At 37.1% G+C, this 22,026-nt stretch overlaps 1 protein-coding gene across 6 annotated transcripts in view; it reads right to left on the bottom strand.

Moving 5' to 3' along the window:
- Positions 1-22,026, bottom strand: part of Rsrc1 (arginine and serine rich coiled-coil 1) — a 386,283-nt gene that overhangs the window by 75,340 nt on the left and 288,917 nt on the right. For 5 of the 6 annotated variants that reach the window (XM_087626973.1, NM_001014172.2, XM_087626964.1 and 2 more), the window contains 1 exon segment: positions 1,404-1,472. In XM_087626973.1, the coding sequence (XP_087483099.1) occupies positions 1,404-1,472 (69 nt within the window). 6 annotated transcript variants of the gene reach the window in all.

Below are 22,026 nucleotides of genomic sequence, written 5' to 3'. Positions count from 1 at the left end.
AATGTTAAAACCTGCAAATACTAGTATTTGTTATTTTTATTAATTATTTTATTTATTTACATCCTGAATGTTGTTCCCCTTCCCAGTACCCTCTCACAGAGTTCTTTCCCCACTCCTCCTCCCCTTTGCCTCTGAGACTATACACTCCCCCCACCCCCATCTCCAGGTGTCCCCTCACGCTGAGCATCAAAACTTTACAGGATTAGGCATATCCTCTCCCAATGAGGCCAGACAAGGCTGTCCTCTGCTACATATGTGGTGGTGGCAGTGGTGATGGCTCAGACCAGCCCGTGTATGCTCTTTGGTTGGTGGCCACTAGCATTTACTTTTAAAAAACTGACTAAAACTCTATGTTCTGAATGAATGTGATTGAACTAAAACTACCACAAATATTTTATCTGGGAGACTGTACTAGTTGTGATAGATAGAACCATATATTCTATAAGGTCAGTGTTATTGGTTTTACCAATACAAAGCTAAAGAGTACTTCAGATCCCTTAGAATGCCTTCCATCTAGTCTTCTATTTACTGGTAATATGGCATACAGCAAACATCAGGGAGATTAGAGAATGTACTGAATTGCAAATGCCAGGATGTGTACGTTAAAGAGCCCTATTTTCTCAGTGAGTTATAACATTAGTTGATCATAGATAAGAGCATATAGTTAAGATTTCTGCAAGTCAAATCAGGTAAGAATAACTTATATATGTATATAAATTTAGTTTGAGTGCATTTCTTTATAGAGCTCCATCACCAAAACCTACAGGCCTTTACAGATGAGCAACTGGGGACTTGAACTGATGGGGGTAGTGCTGATAGTACTAAAACTTTCAAATGTAACATATGCTTTTCTTGGATCTCAGACTCTAACCAAAGAGGAAAAACACAATTTCCCCACATGTTATGGTAAAAGATGTGTATGCATTAAGACAAGAATTTCCACAATAACATACAGAGCCAAAATGTGCACATAATCAGCCTTTCAACTTCTCAATACCTAGTTCCTCTTGTGAGCTGTTGAGAGGCTGAAAGATACATAAGACGTTGTATATGTGTAGATGTCTGCGTGTGAGCGTACTTGCCCCAGTGCTCATGACTGTCAGGTGCAGACTTTCAGGAGCATGTCCTTCCCTTTTACTACGTAGATCACAAGGCGGGGCTCGAGTGGCCAGTCACCATGGAGGATGTTCTTAACCACTGAGCCACCTCACTGGCCCCAGAGGATGCTTTTAAACTAATCTCATGATAGCAAACATTAGTACCAGACAATGAGTACAGTGCAATGCTGTGTCTCCGTCTAAGACCACGAAATGACACAAAGCCCTGTGAAGGCATTACACCATATTCATGGTGCACCCATAGAATGGAAAGGTCTAGCGGACAAAAGAAACATGCATTCTTACCTTCTTCTTTTCTTCTCTTTGCTTCTTCCTCATTCCTTTCTTTGGCTTTTAATGCTTCATCAGCTTTTGCTGCAAGAAAAAGAATTCTGTATTTGTTTTATGCATACCATGTAAATGAGAGCAGTGGGAAAAAGAAACAGAAATTTAATCTTCATTTCTGTGAAGCTGTCAAAAGAAATGTCAAAAAATATGGCAGCTGTGAATTAGTAATACATATTTGTATTTTCATTCAGAATTTATAACCAGAATTAATTAATTAATTAATAATTCCCATGTCTTATTTCAACACATTCTTTGTAGAAAAAGAAAATGAAGTTTAGTGATATAAGGCTAAGTCATGACATATGAATTAGCAAAGTATAGTTGGTTATTAAATGCCAGCTGGTCCACCAGTGGAACATGGTCTGTCTTGAAGTCTGAGGGTTGAATCTGAAGTGTAAGACCCTTGCAGTCTCTGTGGCGATGTCCGGCCATATGGACTTTCTCGTTCCTTCCCATGTACCTCACAACAGAGCTTTATTCATGCTATGACAGCATTTGCTAAAAGGAATCTTTTTTCTCTCTGGACCCTCTTCCCTTATTACTCAATTATCTACTAGTTGCTCAAGTACAGGGGTTTTTCAAACACTTTACTACAGATGTTAAAGAAGATTAAAAATATACAGCACAGTAACAAGGGACTATCAATATACTCTGTAAATTAATTAAATTTCTGTTCTAGCACATCATTTATTCCGAAGCATTAATGTCTCAAAGGAGCGATTCTCCTTTATTGCCGTCTTTCTGCCTGATGAGTGAACTAAGCGAAAATAAGTCTCTAATAGCATTAGAGTTGATGAAATATTAAGTTAAAAAAGTATTGCCTCGTCAAAAGAAAAAGAATCGGACTGTGCCAGCATTAAACTTTGGATCAGCCTTTAGCATAATGATAACTGCAACTAGAAACTCTGATTTTAAAAAATAAAAATACTCCAGTTATTGTTACAAATATGTTTCCTATGCAAAACTGACACATTCTTAGACCTATAAAATCGAGCTTAAACAAGGAATTTAAGGAAAATTCATGTATCGTAAAAAACGAATTTTTCTTCAAACTTTGATTTTTCTCACCATCAATACTGACATTTTTTCTTCAGGTATAAAACGCACATAATGGTGTTATAAAGTAATATATCTAATTACATGGACATCTGTTTCTATTTACAAGCTTTTATACACACTTAGGCTGTGTTTAAAGTCATGAAACATTAAAAACTTTTATGTCATTTTAAATCATTGCAAAAATCGACTAAATTAGATAATAAAAACAAACCAGCAGTAACTCTAAAGACTTTTACTTCATTTACACTTTATTCACCCTGGTAGAAGGACAAGGATAATAGAAATTCCATTTAAATTCAATTTTGGTTATACGTGTAATTGTAGATATACCCCTTGAGTCATGTAAAATGCTCGGCTTATGTTTCTTTCAAATTATCCCGCTCAGATTCACATTCTGCTCCTTACAACCATCTTCAATATGTATTAGCAGAGCTCATTAGACTGAAATTTAATAATGCAAACATCAGGTGCATTTCAAGAACCTCCATTAACAACGTAAGATGGATTGCTTATATATAACTCTTGGGCCAACCGGGCACAATTTAAATTCAATAAAGTAGCCTGCCTAAATCTGATTTATCTATTTGACTACGCTGGTTTGTCCTTTCTTACTGATTTGTTGCTATACATAGACAATTCATTGGAATATTGTTTTGTATGTTTTTTAGAAACTGCAAATGGCTCTTTTGCTGTGGTTAAATGTTTTATGTAATTCATCTTCATACTGTCAATCAAGATTCTCAAGTATTTGTGTATGCATGTAAATAAAACATCTTGTAAATTTGGTTGAAATAACAGGGAGAATCTTAAAAGTAAGCATTTAAAAATTTTATCAGTAATCACTACACTGTCCACAAGGAATATGAATGAATTCAATTAGAGAGAGTAAGTATTTAAAAAGAAACAGCAGGATAAAGTCCTATCTGATTCCATAGTGGAGTGCTGGTTTTTCCTAACAGCTATATGTTATTATAATTTAAATGTGGAAAGTATTACTTCTTCAGTTCTTCATGTACAACTTGATTTACTGAAAAAGAAAAGTATTGTCCAAAGGTAGAAATTCCACTTTACAGATACAGACACTAAACACTATGAAATTTGACCCTGAGGAACACAAGTAGTAAGAGCTATGCCTGTGATTCCCTATCACCATGTTCTGTGGGCACTGTAGTACCATCCACTACAAACATACCCACTACTTATAAAGTACTGTTCTTATCCGATAGTCTACACAGTCTCAAATCTTTTGGTGCTCCCCAATCCTGCAGGTCTGATTGTACTCTTAAGGCTTTGTTTCTTGAATATTCAACCTAGAAGCCATGGTTTGAATGAACTCTACGAAATTCATGCTGCATTCAATTCCCATTGTGTAGTGTTTTTTTTTTTTTAAATCTTTATTAACTTGAGTATTTCTTATTTACATTTTGGTTGTTATTCCCCTTCCAGGTTTCTGGGCCAACATCCCCCTAATCCTTCCCCCTCCCCATTGTGTAGTTTTAAGGAGTAGAATCACAGGGCTTCTAAAATGTAAGTCATTGAATGATGTCTTCTTACTGAATACACAAATAAATGAAACACCTCATGAATGAGCCTGTCATGACAGACAATTTACATGTCTCTTATGTATACTTTTCTTGTCCTTTGATGTCTGTCCTACAGAGACTTAAGACTCTGTACTGTCCCCAATCAGCAAGGAAGTCTCATACGACACAGTCCTTTGACCTTGTACCTTCCAGAATTATGAGCTAAATAAATTTTTATTCTTTACTGAGGGTCCCAGACTCACAAGAAGACCAAACCAACCAAAGAGCATACGGCGGCTGGAGCTAGGCTCCCTGCACGTATGTAACAGACGCACAGCCTGGTCTTTATGTGGGTCCCCCAACATCTGGAATGGGGACTCTCCATGGCTCTGTTGCATACAAGAGGCTGCCTTGTCTGGCCTCAGTGGGAGAGGACGTTTCTAGTCCAGCAGTGACTTGATGTGCTAGGGTGGGTTGGTGCTGGGGGAAGGAGAAAAGGGGGATGGGGGAGGAACTGAATGAGGGAGGCACTGGGAAGAGAGAGGGCTACAATCATATTGTAAAATAATTAATGTAAAATAAATGAAACAGTCTGTGGTATTTAGCTACAGATGCACTAGGGCCTATTTCAACCCCACGCTTATAAACCACCTGTGCTGTTGTGACAGTTACCCATACTTCTGACATAGGGTCTCCCTACAAAACAGTATCTAACACTACCAGCTGTACCCTGAGCTCGTGACATAAACACTAGCATGCAACGTAGGTAGGCAGCTTCTTTTCAGTCAATGGAGTCTATTGGTGTCTATTTTTAGGTCTTATAGTTTTCTCACTACCAATGCCAATAATCTATCAACATTCTTGACACCCTAATATTTCCTCAGTTCTACTATTTACCCTCAAATTATTACACTAATCAAATTTATTACCTTTTGCCTTGTTTCATAAAGCAAACCAACCACTTGTGTGTCCATTCTTTTCATAGTCTTTGGGCATCCTGGTTCTTAAGGTTCACAAATTAAGCCACAAATACATGCAAGTCCCCCAAACTCTGCACAGTGCTTACTTTTCTTCTAGCATTGCTACTTGCCTTCTCTGTTTTTGACAGCTGCCCCACCCCAAAATTTTCAGTGGTCCCAAAAAGTTCCTTTACAGCCCAGTCGCATGGCTGCCTTAGTTACAGGGTCTGGGTTTGTAAAGGTGGCTATGGCTACAGCTCAGTGTTCGGTGGTGATTGGTATCATCTGGGAGGCACTGGATTCTATTCACCCTTTTCAAAAGGCTCTAATGCTTTCACAATGTGTTGACTGCTCCCATTCACTCATTTTTTAATTTTTAATTTCTGTTTTTGGGTAAATTACTGTTTTATGGAAAGCCCAAACTGTCATCTGTAAACCTTTCACAGATGTACCTATCCATGGCCCCTCTCCTGAGCGTTAGCACCAATCCGTAGGGTTTCAAAACTGTGCTCCTGGATGAACTCTCACTTTGCCGTGTTGTTTCCCAGGCTCTCTTGCCTTAGTCTGTCTTGCTTTCTATCCACCATCCAGTCTCTAGGGCTTTGTGCTATTTCCCCTTCAGCTCCATCCTCAGGCCATACCTCAGCTCCATGGATATTGTCTTGAGAATTTTTTTTTTTATTAACTTGAGTATTTCTTATTTACATTTCGAGTGTTATTCCCTTTCCCGGTTTCCGGGCAAACATCCCCCTAATCCCTCCGCCTCCCCTTCCTTATGGGTGTTCTCCTCCCCATCCTCCCCCCATTGCCATCCTCCCCACAACAATCTAGTTCACTGGGGGTTCAGTCTTAGCAGGACCAAGGGCTTCCCCTTACACTGGTGATCTTACTAGGATATTCATTGCTACCTATGAGGTCAGAGTCCAGGGTCAGTCCATGTATAGTCTTTAGGTAGTGGCTTAGTCCCTGGAAGCTCTGGTTGCTTGGCATTGTTGTACATATGGGGTCTCGAGCCCCTTCAAGCTCTTCCAGTTCTTTCTCTGATTCCTTCAACGGGGGTCCTATTCTCAGTTCAGTGGTTTGCTGCTGGCATTCGCCTCTGTATTTGCCATATTCTGGCTGTGTTTCTCAGGAGAGATCTACATCCGGTTCCTGTCAGCCTGCCCTTCTTTGCTTCATCCATCTTGTCTAATTGGATGGCTGTATATGTATGGGCCACATGTGGGGCAGGCTCTGAATGGGTGTTCCTTCTGTGTCTGTTTTAATGTCTTGAGAATTTCAATAGCTACATTCAGGTCATTTTTTTTTTGATGTTCCTATTTTATTTCTGCACTTCTAATCCCCTTCCTTCCCATGTACCCCTCCACATGACCACAAGAGCAAGGAATAACTCACTGCTTTATATACACAGAAGTACAGTTTCTAGAGAACAGACTCAATAATTACTGAGCAAATGAATATGCTCTTTTAAAACTCCCAAATAATCATGGTACTGTGTACTAAAACACCTCTGAGGAGCCCTTTAAGATGTGTGCATATGTAGATGAATACACACATACCATATAAAAATACTGCTAGAAACACTGAAGCAAAGCCCTTGGCGCGTGCGTCACTTAAAGCCCTTCGGAGCCTGACATTAAGGTAACTCTTAAGTCTCAACTTTCATCACTCGTCCCTCTTCACCAGGGATCTGTTACCTGGCCTTCTTGGGTCTTTTCTCATACCACATCCTTGTTCTTGATGGGGTTCTCATTTGCTTTCTTGCTGAGAAAATTGTAGCTGGAAGTTTTAGCTGAAATACCACCCTCTTCTGTGAAACCCTCCCTGATCAACAACCTACAAGTCTGTCTGGCAAGAAACTTCTTGTCATGCCATCCCATGGCCAATGTCATAAAGTTCTAAAAGCAAGGACAGAAAAGGAATGAAAATGGTTTTGTAAACATCACTTTCTTTCCCCAACTACTGGCTGAATTGAAGAAAGAAGGCAAACCCCAAATAAAATGAGCATGTGCTACTGGATTTCTGCAAGGAGCAGCTTTCTTCATGACTTGCATCAAACCGAGACAAACACAGAGCATAAACATTTGCTTGGCAGCAGAATGCCATTTCACACCGTCACCGTCATCATCACCGTCACAGCGGCTAGCCTAAGCCTCCTTATGAGAGAGGGTGTCAACGAATGGTTCCACAAATGAATTAAAAAGTACTCTGAAGTGCAACAGAGATACGTTGCTCCTCTGAGATCTCTCTGAACAGAAGTCTCTGGGGCTGTTCCCCCTCCCCCCAGGGAGACAGGGAATAGTAGCACAGCAGAGGTGCCATGGGGTGGGGTGAGGCCTTATTTATTAAAAAATAGTATGTGCATTCCACAGCAAGTATCAGAGCTTATTCTTATTGATGTTATAAAATTTCCTTATATGGCTTTTTATATCACTAAAATTGTTTAATTTAAAGAAGTATTTTATATACCTTGTAGGAAAGAATAAATTACATTAAGAATTAGAAGAGACTGACAGAATGTCAACTCATACCATACTTACATAAAGGACAATAATGCTATTTTTAGAGAAAAAAATTTCTAAGAGTCTAACGATCTTCATATAGAAGATCTTTTGTATATGGAGTTAAATCTCTGATACTGTACCCCTGGAAATGTACCAAAAATATCGAGGAGTTCTTAAAATAAAACAAAATGGAAAACAGATGGAAATAGATACAAAGAAAAATGATGAGGATATCACAGTTGATCATATTCAAAATACTATGAAGAAGTTATAGCCAGGTTTTAGTCAGTGGATACCAATCACACTAGTCAGGCCTGGGGCAAATGTCAAGATGGAAATTATGACCGGAACAGCTGAGCAATGGTACCTCCCCTGTACGTGTGTAAGGATACAGCCAGTATTTGCCCACAGGCAAGAACAGTGAGTGCAGAGGTGCTGGGGCCTGTGAGGCAAGCGCTGGCTATTACTGACCCTTAAAAGGAATGATAAGCTACTGGTTTGTCCTTATCAACAACACATCTTGCCACTGACAGGAAAAAATGAAGACAGGTTATAATGAGGTGAAATGTCAGGATTATGGGGGCTGTGAAACAGAATGATGAACAGCTAACCTAGAATTACCACATATTTGACAAAAATCAGTCCTGTGAAACAGAGAGAACAAGAGCAATATAAACAACAACACTTCACAGTAACAAAGCCTGTAATCAGTTAATAGAGAAAACAGAAGCTTTGGAATCAATGCTAATAGATAGCATTCTCAGAGTCTGGGACAATGTGGACTGTAAATTTTGATCATGAAAACAAAACTCCCCATATGTACAACAATGCCAAGCAACCAGAGCTTCCAGAGACTAAGCCACTACCCAAAGACTATACATGGACTGACCCTGGACTCCAACCTCATAGGTAGCAATGAATATCCTAGTAAGAGCACCAGTGGAAGGGGAAGCCCTGGGTCCTGCTAAGACTGAACCCCCAGTGAACTAGACTGTTGGGGGGAGGGCGGCAATGGGGAGGAGGATGGGGAGGGGAACACCCATAAAGAAGGGGAGGGGGAGGGGGATGTTTGCCCGGAAACCGGGAAAAGGAATAACACTCGAAATGTAAATAAGAAATACTCAAGTTAATAAAACAAACAAACAACAAACAAACAAACAAACAAAACTCCATGTGTGAACTCAAGTGAATGAGCACGCTGAAGACTGCACGAGTAGCACACAGGTCTTACCTGTGAACACGTCACTCATGTAATGGAAAGAGCGGAGCTTAGACATAACCCGGAGAATCATCATCATGGTGACAGTTAATGTTTACTGAGTTACTATGCACGTCTGTGCTCGTGTATCTGCATGTTTCACTTAGTAATCTGAACAGCTTGGTGAGATGTTCGCCATACACCGTAGTCATTTTACAGGTGACCAGCTGAGCACAAAATCCCTAAATGTACTTTTCAAGGCCATGGTGTCAGAAACCCAGAAACACTGTGGTATTTACTATGTAAGAGGAAGTCTTCCTAAAAAGAAAGAGAAAAGACTGTCACTTTCTCCAGAACATTCTCCGGAAGGGCACAAAGAATGGTCAATTTATGAAAGAAGGAAGATGGAAACTAGATTTCTTTAAACAAATTGTTATAAAATTATGAAGTATCTAGAATACAAAGCAATATCTAGTCTCAACAACTGAGAATGCCTGGAAGAAGATGACTGTCTACGCACAAAGAAAAAGTTAGGTGGCTGTCTAACCAGTCTCCTCAAATTACTCAAAACAGAAAGCACAGAGCCCCTGTTTTCTGAGGATATTGAAATAAAGTGGGAACATTTAAGTCAGAAACTGGCTCTGCAACCCTCAGTTATCCATTCAAAGGTATGGTTTAATCACCGCAAATAAACTTAGCAAAAAGACGAATGATTACCTGTTAGAAACCATGTCATAAACTAAACAGGTGAGCGAATTACAAACGAGAAGAATAAGAAATTATAAAGTAAACAGAAAGGTACTCTAAAAGATATAATCAATAAAGCTGAAAGAAATTATTCAAAGAAGCAAGAAAATTTAAGTCTTTAGAAAGTTTGAACAAAGGGGGAAAACAGAAAAAAGTAAGTTGAGTAACATAAAGATACAGACACATATAAAAACAACATACAGAGAAGAGGCAGAACACAAGTGTACACTATCGAGCCCTATGCTGGAAAACCTAGAGAAGACAATCATTTTGAGAAAACACTCAGAGAAAGAGAACCTGAAAAACTTAGAAAAATAAAGTTCCACTTGAAACGTCCTCAAGCTAGGTAGCTCTTAGGCTAAGCCTCAGACTTTGAAGAAGCACGAATAGACACAATACAGACTAAGACATGTGCTTGGTTGCCTTTGGCTGTGTTCCTAATGCGCTCTCTGGGCTTCAATGGGTGCTCTGTATGTACAGTCCCAGGGCCTGCTGAGGCTAAACTCACAACAAAAATCCCAAGAGGCACGAATGTGAGAAAGAGTGGGGGGAGGTTCCTGAGGGTGGGAGGAGAAGACAGAGAAATCTACCAATGTATTACAGTTGTATCAAGTTGTCAAGAGCAAGTTAGTTTAAAAATGAGTTTGGGATTACCAACACTCAATGAAATGCAATTGAAACCACACTGTATTTTCTTAACACATTAAAAACACGAGAGACGGAGGAATTATCGGTGGTGAAGAGCAAGTGCAGCTTTAGCAGAAGACAGTGAGGTTTGGTTCCTGCAGCTTCAGTTCTAAGGCTCCATGTCCTCCTTTGCACTCTGCATGCACCTGCTCATGCGAGGTGCACACACATGCAATACACACTTAAAGGTGAAAAAGACTAAAATATGAAATTAATGATAGGGCAAATAAAATCTCTCCCTGGCTGGCACAGGTGTAAACTGGCGCCACAGGTTTTAGAGGTTTTGTCTCATGGGACAAACCTGAAAATGCACACACGGCACTCATCCAGCCAGTCTTGGAGAGACTGATGTTCCACAGAAATGTGTATACACACGTAATGGCATGGGTAAAGGCACATGCTGCTTTGTAGAAAAGAAAGGGAACAACCTAAATTTGGAAGGGGTTAAATAATTTATAGTGTAGTATAAAATACTTCAAGGTCACTGAAAATTAAAAACTAGGTATTGAACGTAGAAAGATCTTGTGGAATAAAATAAGTTGCATGATCCAAAGTAATAAACAAAACAAAATATATGAATAACTGCAAATTCCAAGAGAGAGAACAAGAGCCACGTGTAGGAAAGCACTGCACCCTTGGTTAACTCGGCTGTGGAGGGCAGAGCTCACGGCTCCCTAGCCCCATGTCCTCTCCTCTTTCAACCTCATGTATCCCCTTCCTTCAGACGTACATATGGAGTCTAGAGTCCACTCATGTAGTGAAGAACAATACACTCTCAAGGTAATGAGGAAATTTTGTGAGGCACTAATTAATTTTGCAACTCAGTAACAAAATTTCTAATGAATTATAAATGAAAACATCTAGTAAAATATACTTTTCCTTCTTTCAGTTTAATTCCTAATGTTTTTTGTTTACATAAACACCTATGACTAAGACCTATGGTACTTCATAGATAGTGCTGCACAACCATATTTCAAGATAGTATTATATGTTAGGACAATTTGTAAACATGACACCATGGATACCCAGAATCACCAATCCTATCCTTTCACATTTATATAAATTTTACTTGTATCTTAATTAATGTTTCGTCTGCTACAATAAACACCCTGACCATTAAGCAAGTTGGGGAGGAAAGGGTTTATTTGGCTTACTCTTCCACATTGTGGTCCATCATTAAAGAAGTCAGGACAGAAACTGAAACAGGGCAGGAACCTGGAGGCAGAAGGTGAAGCAGAGGCTGAGGAAGGGTGCTGCTTGCTGGCTTGCTTCCTGTGGCTTGCTCCTCATAGAACGCAGGATCACCAGCCCAGGGATGGTACCACCCACAATAGACTGGGACTCTCCCATCAATCACGGACTAAGAAAATAGCTTATAGCAGATCCTATGAAGGCATTTTCTTAGTTGAGGTTCCCTTCTCTCAGATGACTATGCCTTGTGTCAAGCTGACATAAAACCAGCCGGCACAACTGGATTAGTCATCAAAATACATTTGAGAAAATTTCTATTATGAATGGCTCATGTTTATTCAGTTTAAATGCTGTTGTATATTTTAAACCATCAATGTAAAAGACAGACATAAACCAACAACTGTCATTCCCTGAGAATTCCAAGTCTGAATAATTTTCCACATCCGTTATCATTATGCACATTTTACTGAGCAAATGGGCCCAAGAAAGTTAAAGAATTTGTTTAAGGTCAGAAAGACCAAGGTATAGTCAGAACCTGTAAATTCCAGCTCAATCCTGTTCGTTTCAGGATTCTTCCTCCATATCCATTAGACTGGAAGCAAATTTTAAACAAAATTAGCCAGTAATTAATTACTTTATATATGTTACTGATTATGGAGAAGCTTTCATCTAAGTATTCTTTACTTTAAAAAGTCACATAGAAAACTGGAGCAGACTCCTTTGTAAGAACTATTAGTGCAAGCTTATTCATTTCACAACTGATATGGCTTATTAAATCATACCTACAGTTTCTCCTAATGACTGTGCTAACTTCTGTAGCAACTGAGTCTGGTGAAAAATCCTCAATCTTGATACATTCTTTCCCATTTTCTAAAACTCAAGAGCTTGTCTGACATGATCAGTGAGTCTATTCAGTACAATTATGAAGTGCTACATTGTTTCGTTTACCTCCTGTGTTGATCGCCCTTAGTAAAACAAATTCCTAAAAACAGGCACTAGTTTGTGTGCCAGCTGCTTATAAAAACCAGCAAAGGTAGAAGCTGGACATGCTTAGTTGTCTGTTTCCTGACAAGCTTCTCACTAAGGTTAAGATAGGGCTGCAATCACCTTGGTCCTGCCAGGGTTTCTGTGCATCAACAGAGGGACTCGTAAGCATCTGCAGATAGTCTGAAACTCACTAGCTGTGCCAAATCCATTACAGTTTTCATAGGTGCACAGCTTTGACTTTGCATGGTTTAAAGACTATCCAGTTATGGTTGGCATATCTTTCCTTCTAAGTATAGAAAATACTGAAAAAATTTGCTAAATATAAAAAAAAGATATTGAAAACTGTGAATTTGATATGTTCAAAATAAACTAAAGAATTATAATCAATTTTTTTGCTTTTTAAAAGCACCAGTGTGGAAATAAAAATGTTCAAATACAGTATTAACAATGTTCACTAATTTGAGATGTTTGCTTTGAGCAAATTCCCTTTTGTATACTTTGTAAATATTTAGAAGAATAATCTATTCTTTTACTATTTTATCCTTTGTCATATTTTTTATTGTTTCTTAATTCTTATAATCTAAAGTAGGCTTTAAAGGCCATAAAGATTTGCTTCAGGTGGTCCTTTACCCCCTCTTTTGTAGGAGAACTTTCTGTCATATATTAGAAAAACAGACATCCAATGTAACCTAGGAAACCCATAGGTGTGCTCCGATAGATAACACAGCTCAAAGCTGAATATCTGCACTGCTATACCAGGTGGGAATTCCTCTCCCTAATTCTGCTAGAACCTCCAAGTGTTCCAGTTTTAACAATGGAATAAAAGCAAACCAGCTATTACTTAAGATATTCACATTGATGGCTGATAATCTCAGTTTCTGTTTTCAAATATATAATGTCCTAAAACTTTCTAACCATTTATGTATCTCCTTTCCATTCTGTTGACAAAGCTGCTCTTATGGAAATTACTAGCCACAGTAACTTTCATTTACTGTAATTTGATGACAAGATCAGAAAGTAAAAACAGTCCACCAGTAGCAGGGTGGCTGTCCAACCGTGACAGTCACTCTTGGAAAGCAGCTTTAGATAAGCTTTTTAAACAAAGGCTATATGGAAATTAAGAAGAACTTGATTGGGCTGTGTTCCTTTGCTTTACGGAAATCCTTTGCCTTTCTGCTACTATGGAGTCAGCCATCAGAACCCCAATCCAAGAAAAATGTTTTAGCTTTTCAGGAAACGAAATTGGACCTATGGATTACCTCCTGTAAAGGAATCTTTTCCTAGCTCCTAAGAAGTGGTTTGTAATGCTTATTCTTTTTATAACTCCAAGCACCATATCAATATATATTAAAGACTAAAATTAAAGAAAAAAATCCCCAAAACCTAAAGGTAAGTTGTCATTTTAAAATGAAGACTAAAGCACAGAAACAGTAATCAATATATGTAGTTCAGAAATCAAGAATGAGATAAAACTTGTAAATACATTTTAAAATATTTTAAGTATTTTTCTGTATCTGAATAACATGAGTGTATGTCTCTGTCGCGACAGCACAAGTGGCCAGAGGACAACTTTGAGTTTATTCTCTCCTACCTTCAGTGAGGTCCGAGGCAGCTCTCGGGTCACCAGGTTGTATATTAAATGCTTTTCCTGCTGAGCTGTCATGCCAGCCAGGTACACAGCAACAGTCTGCAATATGTATTCTCCTATACTTTCTTTTTTTCCTACCAAAGTTATATAACTTTATTTATATAATTACTTTTCATCAATTTAATACCTAAAAGGAAACAAAAAATAGACAGGCTTACTAGGGGCCAATCAGTCCTGAATCATTTCATATAGAGTAATTTTTGTATAATTCTCAACAAATTTTAGAGTGAGTAAAGATTTATCTAAGGCTTTCTATTCAATCAGTGAGTAAATCAGTCATCATAAGTATATCTGCTGATATTTTTATCATAGCATCTTTAAAAAACTTCACAAAAACAACTAGCCTAATTTGATTATTTTATTTACTTTTTATTAAAGTTTAATTATAATAATAAATGAATCAAAATATAAATATAAAAGGAAATAACTTGTGGTAAAATGATATGCTAATAATGAATTAATATCTTAAAGATAACCACTTGTTTATAGAAATATAAAATGTTCAGTATTTAAGAGAACGCCATGAATTTTGTTGCCAGAACTTGGGAAATTCATCTTTTAAGCCTGAGAGCCAGGGCTGAATTTCAGTGCTGTAACACACACACACACATTCTAAAAATGCTAACACTTCTGATAAATTACAGATCTCTACTGCTGAGACTACAAATTTTCCCCAACAGAACTCTGGCCGGCTCTGATTTAATCCTATTAAATGGATATTTTAATGCACTATATTTATACATCACACACTTTGATAGAGGAATTGTATCATGATTCTACCACCTGAAATTTCTGTTCCAATCAAGAACAGTACAAAACAAACAAACAAGAATGCAAACTTGATAGATAACGGAAACCAGTATCCTGAAGGTGTGAGCTGGTTTTGGGACGATCTGAGGGTCTCTTTCCTGTGGGTGTAGGAACAAGAAACACAGTGGGAACTGAGTTTGCTAAATCTCAAGGGCGAAGGGTAAAGGGGATCAGCACATAACCTTAAGTAGCGTTTTTGAGAAGGCATGTTGCATTCTTTCCCAGGATAGGTGAATTAACTTCAGCAGTGGCCATTTATGGTAATAGATACAAGGAAAGAAAGTTTGGTATTCCTTAAAACACAAAACAAAACAAAACAAAACAAAACAAAACAGCCATAATCTATGCAATTTAATTCAGTACCAAACAGAACTGAATACAAACAAGTTGTAGATCATGGACAGAATTAACCTACAACATTCTTCAGGGGGCAGTAAATAAGTATATAAGAAAATTTAAAAGCATTTGTATTATAGGCAACTTTTTTGCCAGCAAGTCAATGTACTTCATTAAAAAAACAGTACGGATAAAAGCATATAGGCTTTTAGCATCCATTAAGTTGTTTTAATGATAAAAAGATATTTAAATCTACATATTATATATATTATATATAATATATGAAACTGAAGAAATTCCTCTAATCAGGAAATGGAAAGATTACTCTTTCAAAGCTTCTCTTTAATTTTAATGCTGTTGTGGAGTTTAAATAAGCTATCACTTTATAAAACCGTAACAACAGGCTCAAACATGGTGCATGGAGCCTGCAGTGGTAACCACTCCTTTCAGGCTGGGGCAATGAGAATGTCCCCCCAAACTAGAAGCATAAGCCATCAATTCTGTATTAAAGGATACCAATTTTGCATTTTCAGTTCAGTGTTAATCAGTCTATATTTTCACAATCTTTAGTTTCTTGGTTGAAATTTTGGGTGAGTGTTAATCTGCTGTCCAATATTTAAGATAGTAAATATCCAACTTCAGCATGTTTGAGCATCATATGGAGATTTTGTTCATGCACAGAACCCTGCCCAAGGTAGATAAGATTTTTCTTTACTTCAAATAAATCAATTAATTAATTGGAGACAAGAATCTTCATTGTCTAGATGCTCCTTGAACTATGAGGCTAAACTGGACATCCTACCTCAGGCTCCCCAAGTATGTGGGACCACAGACTGGTGCCATTGTAGCTCACTTCTATTAATCTTTATTTATAAATATATAATTTAAAATACAATTTATCTCAGTAGGATTTGTGTACGTCTGTAAACTTAAGAGCACTTAGAAGAATGGGTTGAATTTGTTTAAAATTAAAAAACACTATGTGGTGTTTTTTATTGAAGTCCAATTTAATTTATTCTGATGAAAGGAAGCAGTATATACAATAATTCTGATTTATTTGGATCTGGATTATTAACTAATCCAATGTTAAAATTAATTTTTTTTGTAGTGCTGGGGATAGAATTCAGGGGCTTAGCCAGTGACTGGTCCAGCTTGAGACCCATGCCTGAAGATAATGCCCACTCTTGACACTGCCTGGATGGTTAGGAGCCAGAGGCAGGATAGCACTGTGACTTAGGATAGAGGCAAGTGGGACCAGCAAGAAAACAAACAACCTCAATGAAGTGATTCCTAATCATTCTCTGTTATACTTGTACACTGGAGTCCATATACTCTCCATCAGAGAGGCTTCACCCAGTAACTGATAGAAATAGATGCAGAGAGCCACAGTCAAACATCAGGAGCTTGGGGCAGCCTGCAGAAGAGGGGAGGAAGGATTCTAGGAGTCAGAGGGGTCAAGGACACCACAAGAAAACCACAAAATCAATTAATCTGGGCTCAAAGGAGCTCACAGAGACTAAACCGTTTATCAAGGAACCTACATGGTTTGACCTAGGTCCTCTGCACAATATTATAGTTGTATAGCTTAGTTTCCTTATGAGATTCCTAACAGTGGGAGAGAGCTATCTCTGATACTTTTGCTTGCTTTTGGGACTCCTTTCCCTCCTACGGGGTTGTCTCTTCCTATCTTAATATGAAGGGGTGGGGGATGCCTGGTCTTAATACAATTTGATACACCATGTTTGGCTGATACGCCTGGGAGGCCTGTCCTTTTCTGAAGGAAAATGAAGAAGTGGATCTGGGTGAGATGGGAGGTGGGCGAGGGCTGAGAGCAGGGCAGGGAGGGAGAACTGCCATTGGGATGTAATATATGAGAGGATTAAAAAAGAAAGAATCTAGGGGCTTTGTGCAAGCTAGATAAAATGTCTACCATGGAGCTACATTTCTAGCACTATTTTTTTTTACCAATTTTATTAATTTTTACCAATGGCTAATTTATATTTGAAAACAATGTGTATTAATTTGTTGTTGCTTTATTATACCTCCCATTTGAATGACAGAATCCAGAGGCTGTTAGCAGTTCAACAATATTTACTCTGTATACTTAAAGGTAAAATTATCAGATATATACAAGTCATAATTATTTTACTTTATTGCTGTATTCTAAAATTTTTAAACTAGTTCTCGGGTCCTGGTGATATTGCTGGCCTAGGTTTTTTACCCCAAGAAGCATTATATGAACTCAGAGAGTATTGCAGAATGAAGAGTTGTCTCTAAATCTGAGTCATATGAAAATGGTGTCTGGCCTAGCAGATCCTCTCATTCTAGCATATTTTTAATGAGGACTGACTGGACCAAACTATTTAGCTCTAACTGTTGGATGACTGCTCTAGTCAGCGAGTCATTGGTAAATAAATGAGAATTTAATGTATCAGTTGGTTGTTATGGCATAATAGAAGATTAACTTGTATTATGAAGAGTTTTAAGAGTTAGACACAATCCAGATACAGCCAGTAAGTGCTGAAGAAGGGAATTAACACTTTATTGGAATAAACAAAATTAAAATGATCTGCAAATGGAAAGTATTGGTTTACATTTATTTTGTTTCATGCATGAGTGTTTTGCCTGCCTGTATGTCTGTACCATGTGTGTGCCTGGTGTTCACAGAGGTCAGAAGAGGGCACTGAATCCCCTGGATCTAGGGTTACAGATGAATGTTCGCCATCATGTGTGTATGTATGTGCTGGAAATTGAATCAGGACTCTGCAGGGGTAAGAAGTGTTCTTAATCACTTAGTCATCGCCAGTCTTTGCCAAGTTTTTGTTGTTATTTGTGTTGTTTTTTTTTTTAAGCAAAAGATTGGGACATTGTAGTAAAGGAGATTAAAAATCAGAATTTAAAAAGTCACATTCTGCACCAGTTAAACACATGTCTTATTAAGCAAATGTGGAGTGTGTGTGGCATCCCAACTGCAAACTGAACAACACTTTCAACTTCTCTCCTCCCACAATGTGTTAAGAGAAGAAACAAAAAATAAAAATCTATCACATGGGCATGGCAGGAAATTTTTTGTTTATAGCCAACCAAAACAATATTAAATTTCAAAACTAGTTTTAGCAGATTTGGCCTTCACACATTCCTTTAACACCAGCACACAACACAGGTTCAAAGGCATGTACAGGATTCAGTGAATTTGCCAAGAAGCCGAGAGGATATTTACTAACCCAGATTTAGAAGAGCACAAAGTTGAGAGCCTTATTGACTTAACGACTAAAGCTTTCATTGCTGACTTTTGGGAGGGGATGTTGTTGGGTCAAATTCCGGACCTGCGAGGTTTGCTTTCTCTACTGAGTCGCCCAGCGACTGGGAGAGGAAGGCACGCTGTACAGATTCATCCTCCTTGTCTAAACAAACTTGCTTTAGTTAGACGATTTTTCTCAAAAATAAAACAAAAGTGGAACAGTTTTACCTTTGTAGGCCCAGTTAAGTCATCATCTCATGAAAGTTTTCTCTCAGCTCGGTCAGAAAACTTCGTTTTCTTTACAAGACCTATGGGTGCTTCTCATCAACATATTCCAGTCTTCTATTCCTCCATTCCATACCATTTATACTTTGAGTGCTCAAAATGTACTCTAATTTAGTAAATACAGTACACTCTTTTTCACGATTCTGTACCTTTCTGTAGCCTAAGCATAGGAGACCCTGCTGCCTAATCAAATGCCATATTTACAACTGACTTCCTAATCCATGGCAGAATCTGTTGCTGTTACAGAAGCTCATCAAATAACATTGTAGTTACTTAGCATATTTTCTTATTTGTTTTTGGACCCTCTAAATATAGTCTGGTAAGTGAGTGTTCACCTCATCAATTCTTATCAAACCATTTTCAATGTTCAAAAGAAGAAACACTGGTGAGAAAAATGAACTACAATAGCTGAAAGAATTTATAGCTTCAAAAAAGCAAAGCAATAGATATTTATATTAGTTTCTGGTAAAATATTACACATTTCCCTAGAAATTTAGTATTGTGATATTTGTATTGGATACCTACTTCAAGATTTTCAGACAAAGAAAGACATAGATAGATGGATAGACACACAGGCATATATACAGAAAGAGAGAGTGAAAGACAGACACAAACAGATAAACACAGAGAAGATACTTTTTAGAATATGACATCTAATGATCATCTTATTATTTATTAATTAAATGATCATTATTAGGCTATAATGAAATCCTTAGAGGCATTACAGTGGCGTTATTGAGAGTCTGAAAGGGGTTGTCTACATCTAAATACTGGTTTTTCTTATTAATACCTGTTAAATGAGTCACCAGTATCGTAATCACTCTCATAATTATCTGAAAATATTATAAATTCACCTTAAACATCAGGATTGCTGTACAAATTGAATAAGATAGTATATGTTATGTACTCAGAACAAAACCCAGCCCATAGTAAGTGTAACACTGTTTTGTAGTTAGGTGTCATGTTTACATAAAATTTATAATATTTATAAATTTTATAGATGTTAATTCTTACATATACTAATTACTCATATAAAAGTACATGTCTCTGTACTGTTTACAATATAATCTGTACACTTTAAAACCCTCTGACATGCTTTTTAGTATTGACTTTTCCTAGAAACAAATTTTTTTTGTTTATTTTAGGGAACAATGTATATATAATGTGACTATAATGTGATTTCTCTGATACTTCTAGGAAATAACAGAATAGAAAACAGGCTCACTATACATTACCAGAAGGCTTAAAGACAAATATAAGAATTGGTGTGTGTTTCTGGGTGTGTTTAGATGTATGGAGAGCATTGTGTAACAGTCTTCATTTTATGGTGCACATACTTTTCTGTAGTTTCTGCCAATATGTGGTAAGAACTGCTCTTGTAGTTCTGTACTTCGTAACTACTATATATATGGTCATAGTATTCTGTAATATTATGGTTCAGATGTGTTAAAACCTGCTAAATGCTTTTATCTATCATCTGTGTGAATGGAAGCTATACCATTACGTCTCAGAACACTGCACTTACTTCTCTAATATCAACTGAACATGTTTTTATTCCTCTTATACCAATAACTTCTTGAGGTCAGATAGCTTCCTTATTTTAGAATATCACACATGGTTGCTCTTCAACAAACATTTATTAAGGGATAGAGAAATCACTCAACAGTTAAGAGCATTGCCTGCTCTCCAGGAGGTCCAGAGTTCAATTCCCAGCAACCACATGGTGGTTCACAGCCATCTGTAATGGGATCTGATGCCCTCTTCTGGTGTGTTTGAAATCAGTGACAGTGTACTCATGTACATAGAATAAATAAATTAATTAAAAAAAGTTTACTGAAATAAACATATGGCTCTGAAGAATGATAATATATGGAATATTCAATTCTGTTTATGTTGCTTAAATCTTGATTTCAGAATCGTATGACAAAAAGGATATTCTGAGACTTACTACCTTGGAACATCACACTAATTATATACTCTGTTCTATTCATACATATTAATACCCAAAATATAAAGCTGGTACAACTTCATGGAACTGATTTCAGTCACAAAAATACATCAATTTGATCTATGTTGTCTACATATGTCTACATACATGCATAAATACACTTATAAGTTTCATTTAGGGTTGTCATTTAATTCTGAAACCTAGAGGGACAGGTATACTTTAGAAGTCACCCTTTGTGTTATATATTTAAGATTAGCAAACTACAAATTTTCACAATAATGAAATATCAAAGCAAAAAATTCAGGATTACAGTAGATTTGTCTGAAGTCCTATAGTTCGACATTCAGAACAAATTTAGTTATATATGCATTTTTTTCTTGTTTAGATATACCAATGTCTCTGATTATTTGGGGATGGTGGTGGATTCTATATATTAGCCAAGCTATTCTCAAAATCCTGGGCTCAGGTAGTCCTTCTGCCTCAGTTTTCCACATTGCTGGAACCATGGGCTTAAGCCACCTGTTAATCCCCTTTGAAGTTAGAAGGTGCCCATTGCTATATCACTATACAATGAAGCTAGCAATAGTGTTCTTGTTTTATCCTGTGCTAGCATGTGGAAAGTGTGACTGTGGAACTTACTATTACTGCTGAATGCTTCCATGGCACTAAAAACCCAACAGAGCTTTCACTTCATGTTTCACACATGAAACACAAATTAAAAAAATAGACATTTTAACACAGTTTCACTTCAGTTGATTGTGTATTTATATCTAACTACCAATTTAAGTGCTTTTACATAGCACAGCTTATTTTGCAAATATTCTTTATTCATGAGAAAAGACATGTTTGCCAAGTAAAAACAAAAAATGGCACATTTTAATAATAAAAACTCAATAAATTATTTTGAGTTATTTAAAATACTTTGTTTGAAGTACTCAGTCTGGCTTTAAACCATCTCTTGAAACTATCTTAAATGCTTTCCAAGAATATATCTCATCATCTTATAAAATTTTAGATATTCAACTGGAAGAACATCATATTAGAACTTCATACATGATTGCCTTTTGTTTTACGGCAATGCCTTTCAATATTAAGTGAATAGAAGTATTTATAGTTCTAGAAGAACTATAGAAGTAAAATATTATACTAATAATATTTTAGTGTTGAAAATTTTTATATCAAAATTTGATGAATAAGTCATTATTAGTGGGTTTATATCTTTAGATTTTGTTTGAGTGTTTTTATTGGTAAAATCCGTAGGAGGCAACAGTTCTGTGGGTTAGAGTCAGTTGTAAATTAAAGCACCTAGGTTTCACTAGATGGCGCAACAAGAATAATTTATCTTTCCTTTCCTGAACTCTGTAGGAATGCTAACAACAGGATGACAGTGGACCAAGAAACCAGTACCAGTATATTTAAATCCTTATATATACTAGAATATTTAATCTACTTAAACTA

The sequence above is a fragment of the Rattus norvegicus genome, chromosome 2, assembly GCF_021556685.1.
Source record: "Rattus norvegicus strain SHRSP/BbbUtx chromosome 2, alternate assembly SHRSP_T2T, whole genome shotgun sequence".
Taxonomy (NCBI): Eukaryota; Metazoa; Chordata; class Mammalia; order Rodentia; family Muridae; genus Rattus; species Rattus norvegicus.
Note: the sequence above shows the minus strand (reverse complement) of the source record. Positions and strands in the feature narration are given on the sequence as shown.